Source organism: Ambystoma mexicanum, chromosome 4p, assembly GCF_040938575.1.
Source record: "Ambystoma mexicanum isolate Mex_15411 chromosome 4p, UKY_AmexF1_1, whole genome shotgun sequence".
NCBI classification, from domain to species: domain Eukaryota; kingdom Metazoa; phylum Chordata; class Amphibia; order Caudata; family Ambystomatidae; genus Ambystoma; species Ambystoma mexicanum.
The window spans coordinates 1100814499-1100837120 of record NC_090927.1 but is presented as its reverse complement, the minus strand read 5'-3'; the positions used below and the strand labels follow the sequence as shown (position 1 = coordinate 1100837120).

Sequence of the window (22622 nt, the reverse complement as noted above, 5' to 3'; positions counted from 1 at the left end):
ATTCGATCTTCAGAAGACGATGCACTGCACGATGGTCGCAGGTCCGAGGGTATTGGCGGTTTTCAGCCCCGGAAAGTCACAGGTCGTTATGGGATGGCTCAAACTGCAGGTCATCTCAAGACTGGTTGTCGCCACCAGACCAAGGGAAGGAGTCGCCCTCTTCGGAGCTCCTCTGTCACATGGAAGAAAGGCTCAATACAGTAGCAGTCACTCAGCAGGCTTCTCCGGTCGTTGGAAGTAGATGCAGCCGCCTTCTCTTCCCTTTCAGATCTAGTTCCAGTGGTCGACTGTCTGCACCAGGAATCCAGCCTCTTATCCAGGAACCCAGCCAATCAGCTGGAACTGGTGCCAGGCAGGAATTCCAGAAGAAAAAGACCAACAGCATGTCAGGATCCTCCCCTGCTTCCAGTCCTCAAAGACTCTCTGGAGCCTTAGCAGGCTTCACAAAGGATTCCCGCCAACGACTAATGTCAAACCAGGACCTACCCCACCCAGCACAGCAGAAGGAGGACCAAAAAAAGGACAAGTAAACAAGAAATGTAGAAAAAAGAATGCACTCAACATTTCGGGTCAATGGTGACCCTTTTGTGCATTACCGAGCCTGTGAGGAGGAATTGCACAAACGTCAGTAGAACACATCCACTGCCAGCAGCCATTCAGGTATGCTTGTCACTGTAACAAAGATTTTACAGGAGCAGTGAGAAAGAGGATTACAGTGTGGTGTGCTGATCGCACAAAAACAATGGTAAGGAGGATAAAAAAGTATCCCTCTATCCTTGGGAACATGTGTTGTCACAAGAATAATAAAATAAAAAGGGAAGCCCAAGGGGCTCCCCAGCAACACTGCACAGAAAGTGCTGTGTGATGCAAAAGTAAATTACAGATGCCTAAAAAGTTGGAGGAATGCATGACTCCAAAAAATAAAGTATGGAGGGACACAAAAATGACTCCCTTAGCCAGAGTAATAGAATGGGTGATTGGGGAAAAAGGTTCTCACTCACCCAGGAACATAGACCAAAAATCCACAAGTCCAGCAAAAAGTGCTGGGGGTCTCATAGGTGAAGGAGATTTGGTGCAACAATGAAAAATCTACCCAACAGCAGTCTTCAGTAGGGCTTTACAAAAAGCCTCACAAACACAAGGGCACATAAAAAGAAAGAAAAAATACTAGGAGTCTTCCAAAGTGAGTCTAATGGACTTCCTGGCCCAAAAATGGGCAAGGTAGAATAGAAAAATGTAAACACTGTATAGCTTGCAATCCTCACTGGGCAGAAAGAGCAGTGTGCAAAAATGGCAGCCATGGAATGCATGGAAGAATCCAAAAGGCACTGGATAGGATGGGTCTCATCATTTTAAACTACTACGATATTGTCCCATCACACCACAATGCAGTATCAGGTTGGAATAAAAAAAGTCCAAGATTCAACAGAACAACATTTTTGAATTAAGTTAAAAACACAGTTCTTCATTATTAGAAAAGATGGTATTAAGAAGCTTGAACTATTATAATAACGAAGAGCCAACGGAGAACAATCTGTGCTCCAAATTACAGAGTGTGGTTTCAAATGAGAAAATTGTTTGGTTGCAGCCAAATTTTCTGTTCTGTAAATATGGGAGAGGTGCCCCCTACCAGTAGAGGTCCAGAAAGGAAGGAGGCACAGTGTTTTTGGGTGTACATGCCCTTGGTTAATATTAGAATATTCCCCCAAACTGACAATATTTTGAAAAGCAACGTGCATAACATTGAACTCTGCAAAGGACATTTTAACCAGATTACATCTCTTTAGATGCACATTTTGACTTCATGTTACCTTACAATATCCTCACTACTCACCAGAGATGGAGCTGATTCTGATTTGTTTGTGGAAAAGCAGCAAGAGAGTGTAGATGACTCAGCAACTGAACACGGTAATGAGGTTGGATGTGGTGCATTCGGTAGCTGAACATCTCTAGCAGAGTGTGAAGGATTCCCCAAGCATGTGATTTGAACACTGTGGGTAGAAGCTGGCCTAAAAGAAAGGAAGGAACCCTGAAGTTAACATGTGCACATGGGGTTCTCCACAGGTTATTGATTGCAAGTGTCTGACAAGATAACTGAGTCACAGTGTTCACAGTAATGCAAAGAATTTAGAGCCTTTTTTGTGTAAAGCAACATTTTCGTCATTTTTATTGCAGGCATGACAGGTTTCTGTTCCACCATGTACTTAAACCGCCATCTTTTTCCCAAGGAGGAAATCGAAATAGTTGCTGGGTCACAGCGAGGTACTGACAAAACAAGTGACAGTATGGGGTTTAACCGGGAGTAGATTTCTCGCAATATTGCTTTGTCTGGAGCAAGATGATTTTAAGGGAGCAAAAAATGTAATTACCATTTCTAATGGGGGTCGTTTTTTTCAGGGGCGGGGGTGTCCATATATATTTTTGTAACCATTCTTCTTTGTACCTAGTAATACAGGTAAATACAATATATATACTTGTAACTTTTTACTGCAAATTTCCTCCACATCAGGCAGTAATTTTAGAACATTCTCCTGTGGCCCTATTTTGTTCAAAACAATAGTGCAAACTATTCTACTTTGTTCCTCATTTTTTGTTATGATTTTTGTACACCCTTTTATTCAGGAGTACTGTTGATTTTGTACAGAGCAATGGTGGGTTGTAGGCCAATTATCTGTAGGGGCGGTTGTTAGAAAAGATTTCTCTTTTGGCAACTTTTTCTCCATAATTTCTACGCACCCCCAACCTTCTTGCGTTGTTTTTGAAGCAGTTATGGCTTTTTGAGGTGGACGTAAAACCTTCAGCTTCACTCCTGCTGCTCATTTTGATATGGGTAAACTGAACCCTCCTGCATCGGTATCCAGTGATTTTATCGCAGCAAACAATACCACTGCAAAAAATACTGTGGCCAAAAATACCAAAAATAATGATTTTTTGTGTACATTTCTTCGTATTTTAAATGCAAGGGGGTGGTTAGGATACTAATTTAGTTAATGGGGAGCAGGGGGGGCTTAGGTGGGGCACCCCGCATATAAAATGCAAAATCAATGTATTAAAAAAATAACTCAGTATTTTTTGCTGCAGTATTTTGGCTGCAGTAAAAATCACAGGGAACCTCCTGCAGCCTATCAGTACTGGGAAACTAGGTTTACCGTGTTGTCTTTTACTTTTTGTAACCTTTTAACAAAGCACATAGAATCTTACAATGCAGTGAAATGGGGGTACTTTTGTATCAACCTAGCTTTGTATGTGCCTAAAGACAAAATGGTGGAAGCAATTATTTTACAATTTTTGTTTTATCACTAGTGTGCAGATTTGTGTTTACTGCGTATGGCTTAAAATGGCCACTCCAAAGGATCTTCGCTTCTTTTTTGGCCATATTGTTGTTTGGCCCCATTCCTGCCTTGCCGAGTCAGAAAATGCCATAAAGGGTCATGCACTTACCCGTGAAAGCTGCAGCTTTCACGGGCTAGTGTTGCCTTTGTGCATAGCTCAGATAGGGGGTGAGACTGTCAGGTTCCATTCCACATTCCTGGAGCCAGAGAGTCTTGGTGTGGAACATGAGCAAAACCAATAGTTGTCCCTGATTGGACAACAACTGGCTGTTTGAATGGTGCATATCCCTACCATTGGTGGCCTTGGACATGCTTTCAGGCTGGATTTTGCATAAGAGGACTCCTGCAGCCATTTCTTCAAATCATCATTGGAGCCAAGAATCCCTTGCAGAAGAACAGCCGACTGTATATCTGAAGAAGAATCTCAATTTTGTGTCTGGCCCAGTGAAGCCCTGTTGGACTACTTGATCTGGGAAGGCCCTGTACAGTGTTTCAACCCCTGGACTGGTGGGACCAACTAGTCTCGACGTAGGTTTCGCTTGACTGGCCAGCTCTCCAGTGGGCTAACTAGCTAGAATTGGAGTTCCGCGTTTTCAGCCAGAACATTTTGGTGGTCGCCAGTTGTAAGTAGTCTTGCTGACCAATTTCAGCCTCCCAGCTTTGAGGGATCCTGCTCTGGGATGACTTTTAAACCGTGACTAGAAGGACGCCTGCTGTGTACGGTGGCTGTCACTGGAACTCGCCTTTCCCGTCCTGTGAAGTGTCCTGAAGAGAGCTTTAACTGCTCGCCAAGGGTTGCACTCTGCTCCTAGAACAGACGAAGAATCCTTGCACCCACAGCACCTGGGCACCTCTCACCGGAACCACCGGCGGGAAATCCAACCTCTAGCGACCCCAGTAAACCCATCCAGTCATCCGGGAAAATCGAAGTCAGGGGAGTAAAAGGCAAAGCATTTGGGTCCCGCTTTCCTCCATAGGATAACATTGAGAACAAGTCTCTTTGTATCCTCCCATTCCACTGCTTTTTGTTTGTCACACCTGAGCAGTAAAACCTGAAGGATGAGAACACATTTTACTTACCCAGTAACTTTGTTGTATCTCTTCTTTTGAACAGAATAATCACCCACATAAATAACTTAACTGCATCTGATGCATTCTGGGGAGAAGCTTTGTGCCTTTTGGGCACAAGGCCCCACTCTCCTCAGGGATTGGACAGCTGAAGCTAGGGAATATCTCTCGACTTGGTTCCACCTTATTGCATCACTTTACTTACCTCCTTTGTTGATTCAAGTAATTGAATGCATTTCAAGAACCTATGGTGACTGTATGACAAACATTAAATACCTGAAATCCGCTTTCTGATGCTTGTATCTGCTTAGATTAACATGCTTAACATAGGCTGACATCTAGTGGTTGGTGCAGAGTATTAGATGACTTATTTTCAAATTCAAAAGGGGATGTCAACGGGGCGTTTGTAATACTATCCCTTCTGTGACGTGTACTGTACTGTTAGAGTAGATTTCCCTTTAGAGTGAAATTCTCACCACCTGTGAGTCCCCCAGCACTTTTTGCTGGCTTTATCCAATTCTCCTGAGTGAGTGGGAGCCTTTTCCCCACTAACTCATTCTTTTACTCTGACATTGGGAACCCTTTTTCTCTCTTTTTGATATTTTCTAATGGAGCATGCGTTGAGAGCACTAGCGGTGTGGGACTACTGATTTGGAGCGTATCCGGCTGCATGTGCTGGTGTCCCTTAGGACAGTGCCCCACTGTCCTGGAAAGTAAAAATAGAAGAAAGGTTGGAGAGCCTGCACAAAACACAGCGTTTAGATTAGATTCCAGTCTTTATTGATGAGTCTGAGACTTGATTTAACAATGTGTCACAGGTGTATGTATTAGTGTAGCCGACACATGTTTCGACCCTCAGGGGTCTTTTTCAAGGTGGGGTAAGATGGTGTGTAGGTCCTGGTAGTAGTTCAGGGGAGCAGCCCCATGCCAACGTGTAGTGGGTAATCGATACAGTTCAGTTTTACTGAACTCAGTGCGGCCGCCAGGGTTTCCTACTGGCACCCACCAGGCCTTCTTTGCATTAACACTGTGGATTACCCTCTTCACGTTGGCATGGGGCTTGTGAGGAACGCATGGTGACGAGTAAGACAGAAACAAGTGATCACAGTTCAAGGGTGTTTATTGAACAATGAATTCTGTACGCAGGTTGGAAAAACGCCTATTCTAAACCCAAATGTAAGATGGGAGCAAGCATCCACGATCAAATGAAAAATAAGGCAGTCCTAGTGGCATTGTGTCAAAACTCCTTCCAACTTCTCGCTCCTTTCCATTGGAACCGCCTACCCCTCCATGTCAGCTCTATTACCTCCTACCCTTCATTACGCACTTTTCTAAAATCCTATCTCTTCCACTCACCCCCTAGCATCTTTTTTGCTTCCTCTCCCACTACTGAATCCACCTCTAACTACACCTCCTACTCCCTCTCTCACTTTGGACCCTCTCCATTAGCGCTTAACCTCATCAATAATGTAAATTGTTCCTTGTACTGTTTTCTGGTTTAGATTCAATTGTCATGTATTGCTTGTTGTATTTGCTTGTTCCTCTTGTAAAGCGCTTTGGATTAAAGCACTATATAAATTAAAATAAGACATGCATTACTCACCTTAATAGCATTTCTGATGATTGTATCTGCTTAGAGTCACATGCTGTGCATATGGTCCGACATCCAGTGGTAACAGCAGAGTATTGCATCTCGTCTTTCGGGGAACGAAAGGGGACGTCGGCATAGGCGTGTCTGTAACACTATCCCTATCGTGACGTGTAGTGTACCCATAATCCCTCACGCGCCGAGGTCCCTCCGATTGTATTTTTCTGCCATGAGGGAGCCCAAGGCTATTGTGAGTGAGTACATGAAGAGTACATGAAGCGAGAAAGTAGTATGTTCCTTCCACCCCGAGCGGGGAGGAAGGGTGGGTGCATGTGAATCTAAGCAGATACAATCATCAGAAATGCCAATACGGTAAGTAATGCATGTCTGCTGATGCTTGTTAAATCTGCTTAGAATCACATGCTATGCATAGACTAGCGAGCAGTACCCGGAGTTGGAGGTGGGTTGTGAGAAGGAACAGTAGTAAAAAGATGTCTTAGTAATGCTTGTCCCTAGAATGAGTGTCTAGGCAATAGTGTTTTGTAAAGGTGTGTACAGAACTCCAGGTTGCCGCTTTGCAAATGGACTCTAGAGGAACATTTGCAATGAATGCTATGGAAGCCCCAGTACCTCGAGTAATGTGTGCTCTAGGCTTGAAGGGCAGTTCTCCATTAGCAAGAGTGTAACAAAGTGTGATGCATTGGACTATCCACCTTGAGATAGCGGACTTAGAGACAGGATCCCCTTCTCTGCCAGCAGCCACTGAAACGAAAATTAGTTTGTTTTCCTCAGTGGTTTTGTTCTTTCCAGGTAAAACATGACTGCCCTGTGCACATCTAACGTGTGTAGGCTTCTTTCGGCCACGTTAGTGGTGTTCTGGAAGAAAGTAGGCAGTTCTATTGATTGGTTCACATGGAACTTGGAAATAAATGTAGGCGCAAATCGAGGGCGAGTGCGCAGAACCATCTTATCTCTGAACAGTAACAAAAGGGTCTGGCACTGAAAGGGCCTGTATGTTAAACGAATCTTCACGGGATCGTGGTTTACCTCTTTTTCCTGTAGGCCGTGGAGTTGAGGTTGCCAGTCTGTCGAAGTCTTGATAGCCGATGAAAGAGTAACGCGAGAAATTAGCCCAATCCCTTCCTGACGGTATATGACAGGACGGCACTGAACCAACTCCCAACGCCACGGGTGGCACTTCTCAGAATTAGCGTGACGTCGGGACAGTGTTTCCACTGGCTGAGAAGGCTTGATGAAATCACCGATGAAAACGGGGAGGAACTCAGGAACTTCCAAGGCAGTAAGGCACAGGTACCGGCAGGGCACAAGACAGGCAAAGGAAGGCAAACTGCAAGAAGAAGCAGTACTGACAGGGGTCCCCCCTACAACTAGGAACCCAGACAAACCTCCTCCACCCTGAACCAGGGACTGGCTAGTAACGAAAATAAGGGAAGAAGGGTAGGAGGACCAGGAAGCAAGAAGAAGTAAAGAGAAGAGGCAGGACTGAGCAGGAAAAGGTAGACCTGGAAACTGGAGGACTGAAAACCAAGCACCAGGGCTCCAGCAGCGCATACACAGTAACAACCGCGTTGAGACGCGCTGTCCCTGTGTATGCGGTGCCTATTTATGGTCCGGGGTCAAAACGAGGCTTGGAACGCATGTTCCGATGCTGCGCATGCGCGGGACGTCGAATACTGACGATCCGCGCATGCGCAGATCCTCGCAAGATGGTGGCGTCCACGGCGCCCATCCGAACCGCGGGTCGGCGTGAAGAGAGTCGCCACCGCGGGTACAGCCTCCATGAAGGAGGAGATCGCCGTGGCCGTGGACCAGGGACCCAGGTAAGTGGCGCCGACGCCCGCGAGCGAGCGCGCGGCGTGACACTGTACTTCACTAACCCTTATAATAGAAGTGATGGCCACTAGGAAGGCTGTCTTATAGGTAAGATCTTTTAGACCTGTCTTGTGCATAGGCTCAAAGTGGGATCCCATGAGTCTAGTCCGAACCACATTTAAGTCCCATCCGGGAGCTGCGTTTGAAATGGGTGGGATGAATACACTTAACCCCTTCCATGAAAGCCTTGATAACTGGTATTTTCCACCACAACACATTTTGCTGTGACTTAGTGTAGGTGAACCTTTAGGGAATTAAAAACCAGGCCTGAATCCAGTGAGTTGGTCAGGTACAATACAATGTGAGTAGGAGAGCAGTCAATGGGATTTACGCCCTTGGCATTACACCAGATAAAGTGTTTCCATTTACTGGAATAGCAGTATCGGGTGTTGGGTTTTCTCGCTTCCCTTCCCTCGCTTCTCCATACATCTCTGAGGGAGTTGAAGGTGTCCGAACTCTATGATCTCAGGAGCCAGGCAGCTACGTTCAGAGTTTGCGGGCATGGGTGCAGTGTCTCTCCCCTGTCCTCAGACAACATGTTGTAAGGGCAGGGCAGTTTCATCGGTGGAGAGAGGGACATCTCCATCAGATGAGAACCAGGGTTGGCGGACCCACATGGGAGCCACCAATATCATGGTGACTGGCATCTGGTGCATCTTGTGCACAATCTTGTTGAGTAAGGGATTCAGGGGCGTAAACAAATTTCCCTGACCATGTTATCCAGAGCCCGTTCCCCTTGGAGCGGTTCTGTGGGTACCTGGAGGCGTAATCTTGGCATTGAGTGTTCCCCAGATTTGCGAACAAGTCGATCTCTGGGAAACCCCATTCTGCAAAAACGTTGGAGATGATATCTTTGTGTAGTCACCATTCGTACTCTACGGGCAGTGGGAAATCTCTGCTGAGCATGTCTGCCAGAAGATTGAGTTCCCCTGGAATGTGTTGGGGCAACAGGAACATCCTGTGTTTGAGAGCCCATATCCAAATGTTTTGGCACAGCTTGGATAGCCCTGGAGAGTATGTGCCCCCTTTTTTTGTTTAGGAAGTACGTGGCTGTGGTGCTGTCTGTCAAGATCGGGACGGTCTTCCCCTGTAACGGTGTCTGAAAGGCTTTCAGTGCTTTGAATACCACTAATAGCTCCAACAGATTTATGTGGTTGGACGCTACTTGTGGGGATCACACGCCGTGCGCCGTCTGCTGAAGCAGATGAGCCCCCCCACCCCATGAGTGATGCGGTGGTCGTTAGAGTGGCTTCTACTGCGGGGTTAGTGAAGGTCTTTCCCTTCAAGAGGTTTTCCCTCGACCACCACTGCAGAGAGAGAACAAGGACTGGCGAGACAACTACCAGATCTTCCCATTGTCCAGTGGCCTGACACCACTGGCTGTTGAGCCACTCTTGCATGGGACTCATGCACAGACGCGCGTGAGGAACTAAGTAAATGCTGGACGCCATCATCCCTAACAGTCGCATGGCTTTGCGTACCGTCACTTCCCGACTGGCTACATACTGAGGGATCTGAAACCGCCTCTTTTGAACCCTCTCATTGGAGGGGAAGACGAGGCTGTCTTTCGTCCGAATTAGAGCTCCTAGAAACTGTTTGACTTGACTGGGGTCTAGGCTGGATTTCTTCTCGTTGATGGAGAATCCCATACTGAATAAAAGGTCTATGGTCTTCTGAGTGCTCAATAGGCATGTTTCGTAGGACTCCCCTGTTATGAGCCAGTCGTCGAGGTAAGGGTAAACCGGGACGGATAGTCTGTACAGGTGTGCTACCGCTACTGCCAGTACCTTTGTAAACACCCTTGGTGCCGAGGCAATGCCGAAGGGGAGCACTTTGAACTGATAGTGCTTGTCCTCTATGATGAACCTTAGGTATTTTCTGTGTGCTGGCAACTTTGAAATATCAAGGTATGCATCTTTCATGTCCAGTGTTGCCATATAATCTCTGTTTCAACAGCGGGATTACTTCCTGTATAGTGACCATACAAAACTTTTGAGGTTTGACAAACTTGTTCGCTGGGCGCAAGTCTAGCACAGGGTGCATGGTGAGATCCTTTTTGGGTACAAGGAAGTACACTGAATAAATATCCTTGTTTACCTGTAGAATAGGGACGGCTTCTATGGAGTCCTTTCCTAAAAGGGTCTGCACCTCTTGCAGTAGGATTTGCAGGTGGTCTGGCGTCAGGCGTCTTGATCTTGGCAGTCTGTATTGGGGTGGTTGGGCAAATTCTATACAGTACCCGTGGGTGACCGTCTTTTGTACCCACTGGTCTGATGTTATCCCCTCCCATGGGATAAGGAAAGATGTTATACACCCCCCCCCAACCCCGAACGGGTTTGCATGGGAGGGGACCTGGATCTGCAGGTCATTTCTGACCAGAGGTCGGGGCGCCTCTGGGGTTGGAACCTCGTCCTCTAGCTTCCCCACGCCGCTGTCCTCTGGGTGGATAAGAGGCAGAGGTATTAGACCCTGGTCCGAATTCCAGTTGTTTCCTGCATTATACTGGGTCTGGGGAAAACGAGATTGCCCGCGAAAGGACCGGCAGGAGCTGCTTCCGCTCTGAGGAGAGGGTTTCTGGGTAAGCTGTTGAAGGGACACGAGTGTCACATGCTCTTTCTTGGCTATTTCAAGAGCATCGTCCACTGACTTACCAAACAGGTTGGTTTCCTCAACGGGTTTGTTAATTAGTGATGACTTGGTCGCTGGCTTGAAACTGGAGTTCCTTTGCCATGCATGTCTCTACAGCAAGGTACCTTGTGCCAAGGTTCTCCCTGCCGTCTCTGCAGTGTCCAGGGTGTTTTTGCCCACCTGCTTGCCTTCGGAAACAATGTCGAGCATCTTCGTCCTTGCAGGTTCTAGCCCTTCCTGCAGGCCTTGTTGTAGAAGGTTCCACTGAACGTCCGCATAGTGTAACGCTCACCTGATTCCCGCAGAGGCGCCGGTCTTGACTGGGTGAATGCCGTATCTTCAAAGGTGATGTGTAACACACGGTTGGCTCTTTGGGCTGGACCTCTGTGCACTGTATGTCTGACTCGAAGAGTAAGATGTCTGCAGATAGAAAATATGGGATTAATGAACTGGGGTTATTGGGTGCCTCTCTCCTCTTCCCTTTCTCTTCTCCTGTAGAACCCCAAAGGTTAACACCCTCACCTTAGATAAGTGAACGCCGAGCTCTCCATCTGCCTCGGGGCAGGGTGCCGTAACCAGTTTCTTCACTGGATAAGGGTGCAGGCCTCTTGACCTCAGAGGACTGCTGTCCGTCGTTAACTGCACGAACGGTAAGTTCTGGGCACTTCAAATGTCTTAAAAGTCTTTTGTAATGATATCTCTTGTTTTGCAGGGTACCGGCGATGGCGGATGGCGGGCTGATGAGAGTTGAGGATCGAACCCGCGTGAGGAATAGAAGCGCCTGGAAGCACGTAAGTAAGCGCTTGTAGCCTGCTTCACGATGCGCACTAACTGTCCCTTTTATCTTGCAGGTACAAGTTCGGAGCTTTAGAGAAGCTGAAGGGTGCTGGAATACCCACTGGATTCGGCGTGGGAAGGAGTAATGGCACGTGAGTAATAAAGTTGCCCAATGTCTTTAAACGCACCTTCTTTTGTCTTTCAGATGCGGGATGCAGCGCCGAAGGCCTCCGGAGCGTGCGAAGAGCTGGTAAGCTTTTGTCTTTCCGATGCCGGAATGCAGTGCGAAGACCTCCGGAGCATGCGAAGAGTAGGTAAGCCTTTGTCTTTCAGATGCCGGAATGCAGCGCGAGGCGTTGGTGACAGCCGATGGACCAGGTAAGAGATGCGCTGCCACTGAAGACCGTAGTGCTAACCTGTTCTTTCTTTGTCTTTACAGGTGCTGCTGAAGACTGTCTTTACAGGTGCTGCTGAAGACTGGATTCCAGGATGGTAAGCCTTTGTTCCCTTAGGCCCAGGATCAGAAGCAGAAGACACGATGAGCGTTCTGCTGCAGAGAATGCAGAATAACGCAAAGCAAGATTCATCCATCGGGTGTGGTTTAAATAGCCTCCTGTAGTGCTTAGATGTCTCCTTCCACAGCCACGCCTAGGTAAGAAAAGAGTTCCTGCTTTCCAGAAGAGTTCCAGTGTTCTGAACCTAGGGAGTGGCTCCTGCCCCACCCAACAGGAAAAGTAGTCCCAAACAGAAGAGGATCAGGGGTTCAACTGGCAGGTAAGTAAGCAGCATGGTCTGCTGCAGGTAAGTCCACCCAAGCATTATGAGCCCGGCGCTTCCAGCGCTGGGACGGGGCATCTTTATGAGCCTGGTGCCACTGGCGCCAGGACAGGGTCCAAAAGGTCCCAATTGGGACTGGCTGGCACTCGGAACCGGGGTTATGGGTCTGCTTCCACAGGAGTCGGGCAAGTCCTGATCTTTTGGAAGCAGAGATCATGACAGCACCCCCCCTCAAGGCCCCTCCCAAACCGGGCTTCTCCGGGGGTTTGGGCTTGTTAGGAAATGTTAGATGAAATCTTTTGATTAGACGAGGCGCGTGGACATATTCTGCAGGTTCCCAGGATCTTTCTTGGGGGCCGTAGCCTTTCCAGTCAATCAGGTAAAATAGTTTAGATTTGGAGATCTTGGAATCCAGGATGCTTTTGACTTCAAACTCGAGTTCTCCATCAACTAGAATAGGTTTTGGAGATGTAGTTAGTCGGGTTTGAGGTTGCACGGGTTTTAATAGAGAGACGTGGAAGACCGGATGTATCTTCATGTGAGGGGGCAAGTCCAACTTGACCGCTACTGGATTTACTATGGTAGTGATGGAATAGGGACCAAGGTATCTTGGGTTGAATGTGCGTGGTCCTTTTAGAGGTAGATATTTGGTGGATAACCAGACTTGATCTCCTACTTGATATTGGGGGGATTCCTTCCGATGTTGGTCTGCTCCTTTCTTGTATTGTTCTTTAGCCCTTTGAAGGACAGAAACAGCTTCCTTAAAGGCTTGGGTGATTGTAGAATGCAGGTGGTCTACTGCTGGTGTTCCAAGATCTTGGAGTGGATCCAACTCCGAGGTTCGAGGGTGACTACCGTAAAAAAGAAAAAACGGGGTCTTCCCAGTTCCCGAGTGGACAGAGTTATTGTAGGCATATTCGGCTATCCAAAGGATATCTTTCCAAGTTTTTTCAGTGTGTTGTAGCATGCAGCGCAAATACTGTTCCAGAGTTTGATTGGTCCTCTCGGTTTGTCCGTCGGTTTGAGGGTGGTGGCTGGTCGAAAGTCTCACATCAATTTGAGCCGACCAACAGCAACTTCGCCAAAAATGAGAAATAAATTGGCTACCTCGATCCGAAATTAGAACTGAAGGAAAACCGTGCAGTCGGACGATGTTTTCGAGAAATTCTCAGGCCAGAGTTGCTGCTGTTGGTAAGCCTTTGAGTGGAATGAAATGCGCCATCTTGGAGAATAGGTCCACGATTACTAGGATCGTATTGTATCTGGAGCATGGAGGTAGATCGGTGATGAAGTCCATAGAAAGCGTATGCCAAGGGCGAGGCGGGATGTCAATAGGGCGTAAGAGGCCGGCTGGTTTTTCCTTTTGACTCTTGTTTTGGGCGCATACTCCACAGGACATTATAAAGTCTCTGATATCTTTTTTCCAAGACGGCCACCAGAAGTAGCGCTTGATCTTTTCCGAGGTTTTGGCCATACCGGGATGTCCTTCCATTAAAGAATCGTGATAACAAGAGATTACCTTTTTCTGTAAATCTGTGCTGGGCAGGTATAACCGTTCTTGGAAATATAATAGGTTGTCCTTCACCGTAAAGTCCTTTCCCTGCAGATGCCAATTCTGTATGTCTGCTGGAGTTACCAGTAGCCTGGCTTTATCCTTAACTTCCCCTATGGATTGTGTGGCGATCACACCTAGAATTCTTTGTTCGGGAATGATAGGTACAGGTTTAGGATTGATCAAATGTTCTTCCACTCCCATCCGAGAAAGGGCATCAGCTTTACCGTTTTTTGTACCAGGTCGATAGGTAATTATGAAGTCAAACTCGGCAAAGAATAGTGCCCAACGGAGTTGCCTAGAGGATTGAGCTTTTGCGGTTTTCAAATATTGCAGGTTTCGGTGATCTGTAATCACAGTAACGGTGTGTCGGGCCCCCAGAAGATAATGCCGCCAAGCCTTAAAGGCGGACTTGATAGCTAGAAGTTCCTTATCAGTAATAGTGTAATTGATTTCAGGAGGCGAGAATTTGCGGGACCAAAATGCCAAGGGATGCAACTGATTGGTTACTGGATCCTTTTGTGATAGAACTGCCCCCATGGCAAGGCTCGAAGCATCAGTTTCAACGATGTAGGGGAGTTCTGGGCGAGGATGTTTTAAGATCGGTGCAGAGATAAATCTAGTCTTCAAATTCTGGAAAGCTTGTTCCGCCTCGGTAGACCATTCAAAACGTTTGTTTTTCTTTAACAAGGCGGTGATGGGCTGGACTATTCGAGAGAATTCGGGGATAAACCTGCGGTAAAAGTTAGCGAAGCCTAACATGCTTTGAACACCTTTTACGGAGGATGGCGATGGCCATTTGAGAATTGCATCGACCTTCTTTGAATCCATACGCACTCCGCTAGGTGATAATATGAATCCCAAGAATTCAACTTCAGTCACGTTGAAAACACATTTTTCCAATTTAGCGAAAAGTTTGTGTTGACGCAATCTCTCGAGGACCATTTTCACGTGTTTCCGATGTTCAGTTTCCGATGAAGAATAAACGAGGATGTCGTCAATGTAAACAACAACACACACATCTATGAGCTCTCTGAGGACATCGTTCATAAAATATTGAAGGGCGTCCGGGGCATTGCAAAGTCCGAAGGGCATGACCTGATATTCAAATAGCCCATACTTGGTGCGGAATGCCGTCTTCCATTCATCGCCCTCTTTTACTCGTACCAAGTGGTAGGCTCCTCTAAGATCCAGCTTTGTATATATGCATGCTTTTCTGACTTGGTCCAGGAGTTCAGGGATCAAAGGTAACAAATATCTATTCTTAACGGTGATCTGGTTCAGGGCGTGATAATCTATACAAGTTCTAAGGTCCCCTTCTTTTTTTGGAACGAAGAACAAAGCTGAGGAAGCAGGGGACTTGGAAGGATGAATAAACCCATTCGCTAGGTATTGATCCAGGTATTGTCAGAGGTGAAGATTCTCAGGCTCGGTGAGGGCATACATTCTACTACAAGGAGGAGTAGATCCAGGTATCGGGTCTATCTGGCAGTCATAAGACCTATGAGGAGGTAGAGAGTTAGACTGATCCCTCCGGAAAACATCTTGGAATTCTAGGTATTCAGGGGGTAACTGGGGAGCCTCTGAGGAAATTGCTGCCAGTGCAACACCAGGTCGAGGGTGACAAGTAGAGACACATTCTGGAAACTGAACCGTTCTTGCTCACCAATCGATCTGAGGATTGTGCTTCTCTAACCAAGGAATTCCTAGAATAATCTGGAACTGAGGGGCCTTGATCACATCGAACACGATCTTCTCATGGTGTCCATCTTGACTTACTAGCGTCACTTCTTGGGTGGTATGCGTTACAAGTCCGGAGGCTATCTCCGTACCATCCACCGTAGTAATGACGTCCTTTATAGCCTTTGGACAAAGAGTCAGATTCATCCTCAAAACCATTTCATGATCCATATAATTGCCGATGGCACCGCTGTCGACGTAAGCTTCAATCGCATGTAATCGATCCGGATGTTCAGGGCTAATGAGCACCATAGGTATCACGAAATGCGAGGTCACGGAACTGGTTTTAACGCTCGGCAAGAGGACCTCTATTCTTGTCGGGCGAGGTCGTTTCCCTGCTCAGAGTTTGTGACCCTGGTAACTGCAGCTCCTACTGCCTTCTTGGCTGGTTTCACCGGACAGTCTCGAAGAAAGTGCCCCGAGTTTCCGCAATAGAGGCATAATTGCAGCTGTTTTCTCCTTTCCCGCTCCTTTTTTGTTAGTGGTCCTTTCAGGCCCCCTATTTGCATGGGTTCCCCGGAGTCTACTCCTTTGGTAGGAGTTGGTGGTTTGGAAAATACTCGAGCATCAAACTTGGAACGATCGGCCTTCCTGTTCTGCAGTCTGTGGTCAATTTGAACGACTAAGTCAATATAGTCCGAACAGTCTTGCGGGGGATTCACTACTTGGGCTAACACATCTTTGAGCTCTCCACGTAGACCTCTATAAAACAGCGTAATCCTTTTGTCCTCAGGCCATCGAGTTTCCACTATCAGTCTGTTGAAAGACGCAATATAAGCCAAAAGGTCTTGATTACACTGTCGCAATGAAAGGAGCTCATTGTCCAAGGCCTGCCCCTGTGAATGTCTTGCAAACAGTTTTTCCATACTGAGCTGAAAATCTTGAAAATCATGGAGAACCGGATCATCTTGATTAACTAGAGGGATCGACCAGTCTGCCGCATTGCCACTAAGGTACGAAAGCATGAAAGCTACCTTAGCTTGATCAGTTGGAAAGGCTGCTGGCCGGCATAAGAAGTGCAACCGGCACTGATTAATAAATACTGCAAACCTCTTTGGGTCACCAGAAAATCGTTCGGGCGGAGCCAGAGGTACATTCCCAGGTAGGTTGATCTGCACTGGGTTCGTAGAGGATGTTGAAGGAAGATTTGCCCCTGATGCGGGTAACAGAGTTTGTCCGGCTTGTGACTGTAGCAATTGTCTAGCGAGATCGTCTGTTCGCTCCTTGGAAATAATCAGTTCCCTTCTTCGAGCATTCGTTTCCTGACGGGCTGCATGCAATTCTGCTCTTAGTTCCCCAAGTAACTGGGCTAGCTGGTCGGTATCCGAGGTTTCCATAGCGCCTGGGTGGGAGTTTTGCGATAGGCTTTGCGTTCTGTAACGCTCACCTGATTCCCGCAGAGGCGCCGGTCTTGACTGGGTGAATGCCGTATCTTCAAAGGTGATGTGTAACACACGGTTGGCTCTTTGGGCTGGACCTCTGTGCACTGTATGTCTGACTCGAAGAGTAAGATGTCTGCAGATAGAAAATATGGGATTAATGAACTGGGGTTATTGGGTGCCTCTCTCCTCTTCCCTTTCTCTTCTCCTGTAGAACCCCAAAGGTTAACAGCCTCACCTTAGGTAAGTGAACGCCGAGCTCTCCATCTGCCTCGGGGCAGGGTGCCGTAACCAGTTTCTTCACTGGATAAGGGTGCAGGCCTCTTGACCTCAGAGGACTGCTGTCCGTCGTTAACTGCACGAACGGTAAGTTCTGGGCACTTCAAATGTCAAAAGTCTTTTGTAATGATATCTCTTGTTTTGCAGGGTTCCGGCGATGGCGGATGGTGGGCTGATGAGAGTTGAGGATCGAACCCGCGTGAGGAATAGAAGCGCCTGGAAGCACGTAAGTAAGCGCTTGTAGCCTGCTTCACGATGCGCACTAACTGTCCCTTTTATCTTGCAGGTACAAGTTCGGAGCTTTAGAGAAGCTGAAGGGTGCTGGAATACCCACTGGATTCGGCGTGGGAAGGAGTAATGGCACGTGAGTAATAAAGTTGCCCAATGTCTTTAAACGCACCTTCTTTTGTCTTTCAGATGCGGGATGCAGCGCCGAAGGCCTCCGGAGCGTGCGAAGAGCTGGTAAGCGTTTGTCTTTCAGATGCCGGAATGCAGTGCGAAGACCTCCGGAGCATGCGAAGAGTAGGTAAGCCTTTGTCTTTCAGATGCCGGAATGCAGCGCGAGGCGTTGGTGACAGCCGATGGACCAGGTAAGAGATGCGCTGCCACTGAAGACCGTAGTGCTAACCTGTTCTTTCTTTGTCTTTACAGGTGCTGCTGAAGACTGTCTTTACAGGTGCTGCTGAAGACTGGATTCCAGGATGGTAAGCCTTTGTTCCCTTAGGCCCAGGATCAGAAGCAGAAGACACGATGAGCGTTCTGCTGCAGAGAATGCAGAATAACGCAAAGCAAGATTCATCCATCGGGTGTGGTTTAAATAGCCTCCTGTAGTGCTTAGGTGTCTCCTTCCACAGCCACGCCTAGGTAAGAAAAGAGTTCCTGCTTTCCAGAAGAGTTCCAGTGTTCTGAACCTAGGGAGAGGCTCCTGCCCCACCCAACAGGAAAAGTAGTCCCAAACAGAAGAGGATCAGGGGTTCAACTGGCAGGTAAGTAAGCAGCATGGTCTGCTGCAGGTAAGTCCACCCAAGCATTATGAGCCCGGCGCTTCCAGCGCTGGGACTGGGCATCTTTATGTGCCTGGTGCCACTGGCGCCAGGACAGGGTCCAAAAGGTCCCAATTGGGACTGGCTGGCACTCGGAACCGGGGTTATGGGTCTGCTTCCACGGGAGTCGGGCAAGTCCTGATCTTTTGGAAGCAGAGATCATGACACATAGTTGGCCAATAGCGTGGTGTAATTGGCTATACGGGTGATAAACGCAGCAGTTGTTAATCTCTTCCCCACTGCATAAAGTCTCTTGGATTCCTTATCAGTGGTGCCTTTCCTGTAGACCGGGGAACACCAGCCCGTTTTCTAGTGGTGGTAACCACTAAGGAATCTGGAATGCCATGACCCTTGATATAGGAAGGGTCGGTCGGAGAAGGCCAAAACAGTTTCTCCACTCTAGGGTTTACCGCCCTGGTCTGGGTCGGTGTCAACAAAGAAGGTGCCAACCTCCTCTTGATGGAGTTCAACAAGGGGATGGCCTGGCTGGCAGGAGGTTTTTTCTTTGAATATATCTTCCACGAAATCAGAATCTGGTAAGACCTCTTGAGTGGCAATCTGAAAATGGTCAGCCGCCTTTTTCAAGATGTCGTTGAACGCCATCTGATCGTCTACTTGCTGAGCCGGAGTGGAGGGGGGGAAATCTAAGCACAGGACATCGGGGTCCTGGGAAGTAGGGGGTGTCCAGGGCTGAGCATCAACCCGACGGCTGTCCTCCCAATTTTCCATAAGACTTGTCTGATCATCCACATTGTAGTTTTCCAGAAAGGTAACATCCTCATCTGTGAGGACACAAGTAAACTCTTCATGTGGATCCTCCTCCTCCTCCTCCTCCTCCTCCTCCTCCTCCTCCTCCTAGGTCCTTCGAAACTTAGATACAGGGGTAGAAGGAAAGTCTTTGAGGTCTCTTGGGAGCAAGGGCCTCAGAATAGGAGACACATTTTTCTAATCTGTCCATACAGCTGGCGTTTAGAACTTTCCCTGCACTACAGTAGGAACTATCGCTACTTACTACTGATGCTCCATTGCCCTGTGTCCTCACCACCCAGGCAATCAATCAGGAATTTGCCTCAGCCTGCTATTTTTCGTATCGGCTGCATATTAAGATGGCCGGCAGCCAACTTGTTGTCAGCGTTGCCTAGCAATGTGACTTTACTACCCCCAGAAGTCCGCCAGCAGACGGAAGGCGGCCCGCGACAGGAAGGCCCAAGATTGCAAGGCCCCTTCCTGTTTGCCCGTTCGCCTCTGAGAAGTGGCGGCCCGCCATCTCATCCAACCAACGCTAATCTACGCAAACCTATTGTGAGTAGAAGCACCCAAAACTGGACTATTATCTTGGTTTTTCACATACTCGTCAAAAACGTTCACCGATTGCTCTACCATTAACTGCTACGTCTCATACATATGCAGCGATCTGTAACAATCATGTCTTATTAAGGGGGCATGGCTTGGAGGCCATGTGAGGAGAAGTGCTCTTGGAAGAGCTCCTGATGATCCTGCACACATCCTGTAAAATAGTGCAGTTGCACTGGTCTGTTAATGCCAGAAACATAGCACTTGGTTGTGAACTTGGGCAGAGCAGTTGCTGCCAAGCCGGTATCTTAATACTGGGAACGGTGGATCGAAGCAAGCATAGTTCCCGGAATCGCGGACCCGAGGAGGCAAAATGGCGGCCGCAAGGACCGAGAGAGGAAAAGTACGGAGAGTGGCGGAGGCGCCCCTGAGGTGAGCGGCCACGGTGCAGGCCGTGCGGGGGGCCGCGCACCTCTGAGAGACTTCGGCTTGGAGTCACTGGCCCCGTTTGCCTGAATACGGGAGCGCAGGACATTACGAGGCGCTGTGCGGCCGGCGCTAGGACCTGCCCGTGCAGGAAGGCGAGGCAGGCCACGCGGATAAGCCTCTGAAGCGCCCCTCGTACACGGCGAGGGAGCGCTGATATAAAGTATCAAAAAGCCTAAGAACAAGGCTTCTCACGTAACATTGTTGCTGCGAGCCGCGGTGTTGGAGCGGCTGAGTGAAGCACAGGGCTGGGTCGGAGCGGATGCCTGCGAGCAGCCCGAAAGTGAGGAATGAAGCGCCGGGGGGGTGCTAGCACACAATAAAAACACCAGTCAACGTGGGCAAAGGGCCCTGAATGGAAATAATACAGTATCCTACGGCGCATCATAAGGTCTCCCGGTGCAATTATGGATGCATATGTCACTGCTTGGGCCAATTGCAGAAATGGCGCTAGCATCCTGGCACTACCCTAACAATTGGAAAGAGGAGTAAGAGATAGAGAGTAGACCAGCTTGCTGGCACAGACAGCCCCGGATAGGACAAGGGGGAGGCCGGACAGGACTGTGGGCTGCTGGCGCCCCTGGGCCTGAGCGGCACTTGCGGCATTAGAACTGAGAGTGTGTTACCCCACCCGGGGGCGAGGAAACCAGTGCGCTGGCCGGCGGGCATGCTCTGTGAGAGGCAAAGTCAAGACGGAGGAGCATGCTAAGGTGACCACGGATGTGGCCTGACACCTGAGGCCAGGGATCTTAAATAGCAGCAATTACCTTGGCGAACCAGGCATATATCCTAGGGCGCCCCCTTGGATGCATAGTAGAATTGGAGAGAGGATCCACGCGGCTACGTGGGAGGGCACACTCCATTTCTGTGACCAAAAGCTGGCCTGAAGACGCTCCCGGGGCGGCCCCCCCTGAGGCTTGGGTGGCAGCAGGAACCCGCTCTTGCTAGGACTGAAACATAGAGGTGACAGGGCTGACCTGCGACTTGGGGGTCATAGCACCATGTCTAACAAACCTCCAAGACTGAAGGGTAAGCAGCAAACACTAGACGAATATACTAAGACGTCGCCTGGCCCGGAAGGAGCCAGGAGCAAAGACACGGCACCCGTTGGGAGTGTTGCCGTCATGAGCACGAATCAGGAGGTCCTTGCTGCGATCGCTGATCTTAAGGTGGCCTGGGAGACCAAGCTTCAACTGGCAGTGACCGAACTGAAAACAGCGCTGGAGCTCAAGGTTGGGGCGGTGCAAGAGGACGTGAATCTACTCCGGCAAGATGTTAGGTTACTGGCGGAGCGGACTGAAACCCTTCAGAAGGAGATGGGCCCGAACACGGCGGACTGTGCTTCCCACAGGTCGGAACTTCATGCCTTGGGACAGCGTGTGGGCAACTTAGAGAACAGGGTGGAGGAGGCGGAAGGGCGAGCGCGGAGGAATAATATCCGCATTGTTGGCCTGCCGGAAGGAGAAGAAGGCCACAACCCCACGGAGTTCGTTGAAAATATGTTGTTAAAGGAGATTACCGGAGGAGTGCTGTCTCAGGGGTTCGCGGTGGAAAGGGCGGACAGGGCCTTAATGAGGAAGCCACCGCCAGGCAATCCACCTAGGCCGGTGATTGCCAAGATCCTTAACTACAGAGATCGAGAAAGGATGCTGGAACACTTCCGTAAAGGTGGGACAATACAGAGAGGGACGGCAAACATAACAGCTTATCCGGATTATACCCTGATGGTGCAGCAGAGCCGAATGAACTTTGGGGCCGTCAAGAGAAGACTGCGAGAAGCGGGACACAAATACATGTTGCTATACCCGGCGAAAGTTTTCCACAAACACAAAACTTTGTTTTTTGAAACTCCGGAAGATGCTATGGGATGGCTCGACACACAGGGTTGCCCCCAGGAGTCGGAAGTTCAGATGGGAGAAGGAGGTGGAGAAGATAAGTAACTAGCATGGGAGGTGCCGGGGGGTACCAGGACTTAAGATTGTGGGACTTGATTATAGTAGCTGAAGCAGCCCGTTGACTGGTATTGCCAGGCTGAGGGGAAAAACATGATTCATGAGCACTATGGCTTTGTTAGGGAGCCCTGCAGGGCCAATCTTCATACCCCCATTTAAAGTTTAGTTAGGTCGCTGTTAGTGCGATGACACCCTGCTGGGGTCTTGGCCTGGGGATCCGAGGTAGACCTAAAAGCGGGAGAGCCTGAGATCCAGGGATGGAGCTGGGCATTTGTTGGGGTAGGGTGGGGAGGGGGGTGGGAAAGGGTTGTGTGCAGTGGTTTGTTGTAGTTGGGGAGGTGTTATGGGGTGAGCCTACACCCCCGGGAAAACGAGATGACCCATAGGAGACCTTAAGATAGTCACTTGGAACATTAGGGGGCTCAATAGCTATTTGAAACGGAACAAGGTCATGATGTACCTGCACAGACAGAAAGTGGACATAGCTTTGTTACAAGAAACTCATTTAACGCAGGATAAACTGGAAGTGATATGAAAGAAGTGGAGAGGGACAGTAGTAGGGGCAGTATATTCTGCCTATGCAAGAGGGGTAATCACATGGGTAGCCCCACATGTCCCGTTCCAGCTGCTGAGCTCTGTGGCTGAGGCAGATGGCAGGATGGTGGTTATGAAGGGGATGGTGGAAAATAGAGAGATCTGCATTGTAAACACTTATGCTCTCAACCAGGACACGGCTGCGTACTTCAGGACCCTGTATGGTAAACTCAGTGGTAGCGTGGGGGGGCGGTATTGTGGGGGGAGACTTCAGTTGTGTACTAAACCCCAACCTGGACAG

At 48.7% G+C, this 22622-nt stretch overlaps 1 protein-coding gene across 3 annotated transcripts in view; it reads right to left on the bottom strand.

Annotated features, from left to right (window-relative positions):
- MED23 (mediator complex subunit 23) overlaps positions 1-22622 on the bottom strand; it is a 1372437-nt gene that overhangs the window by 732296 nt on the left and 617519 nt on the right. For all 3 annotated transcript variants that reach the window (XM_069606687.1, XM_069606688.1, XM_069606689.1), the window contains one exon: positions 1835-2009. In XM_069606687.1, the coding sequence (XP_069462788.1) occupies positions 1835-2009 (175 nt within the window). The remainder of the gene's footprint in view (positions 1-1834; positions 2010-22622) is intronic.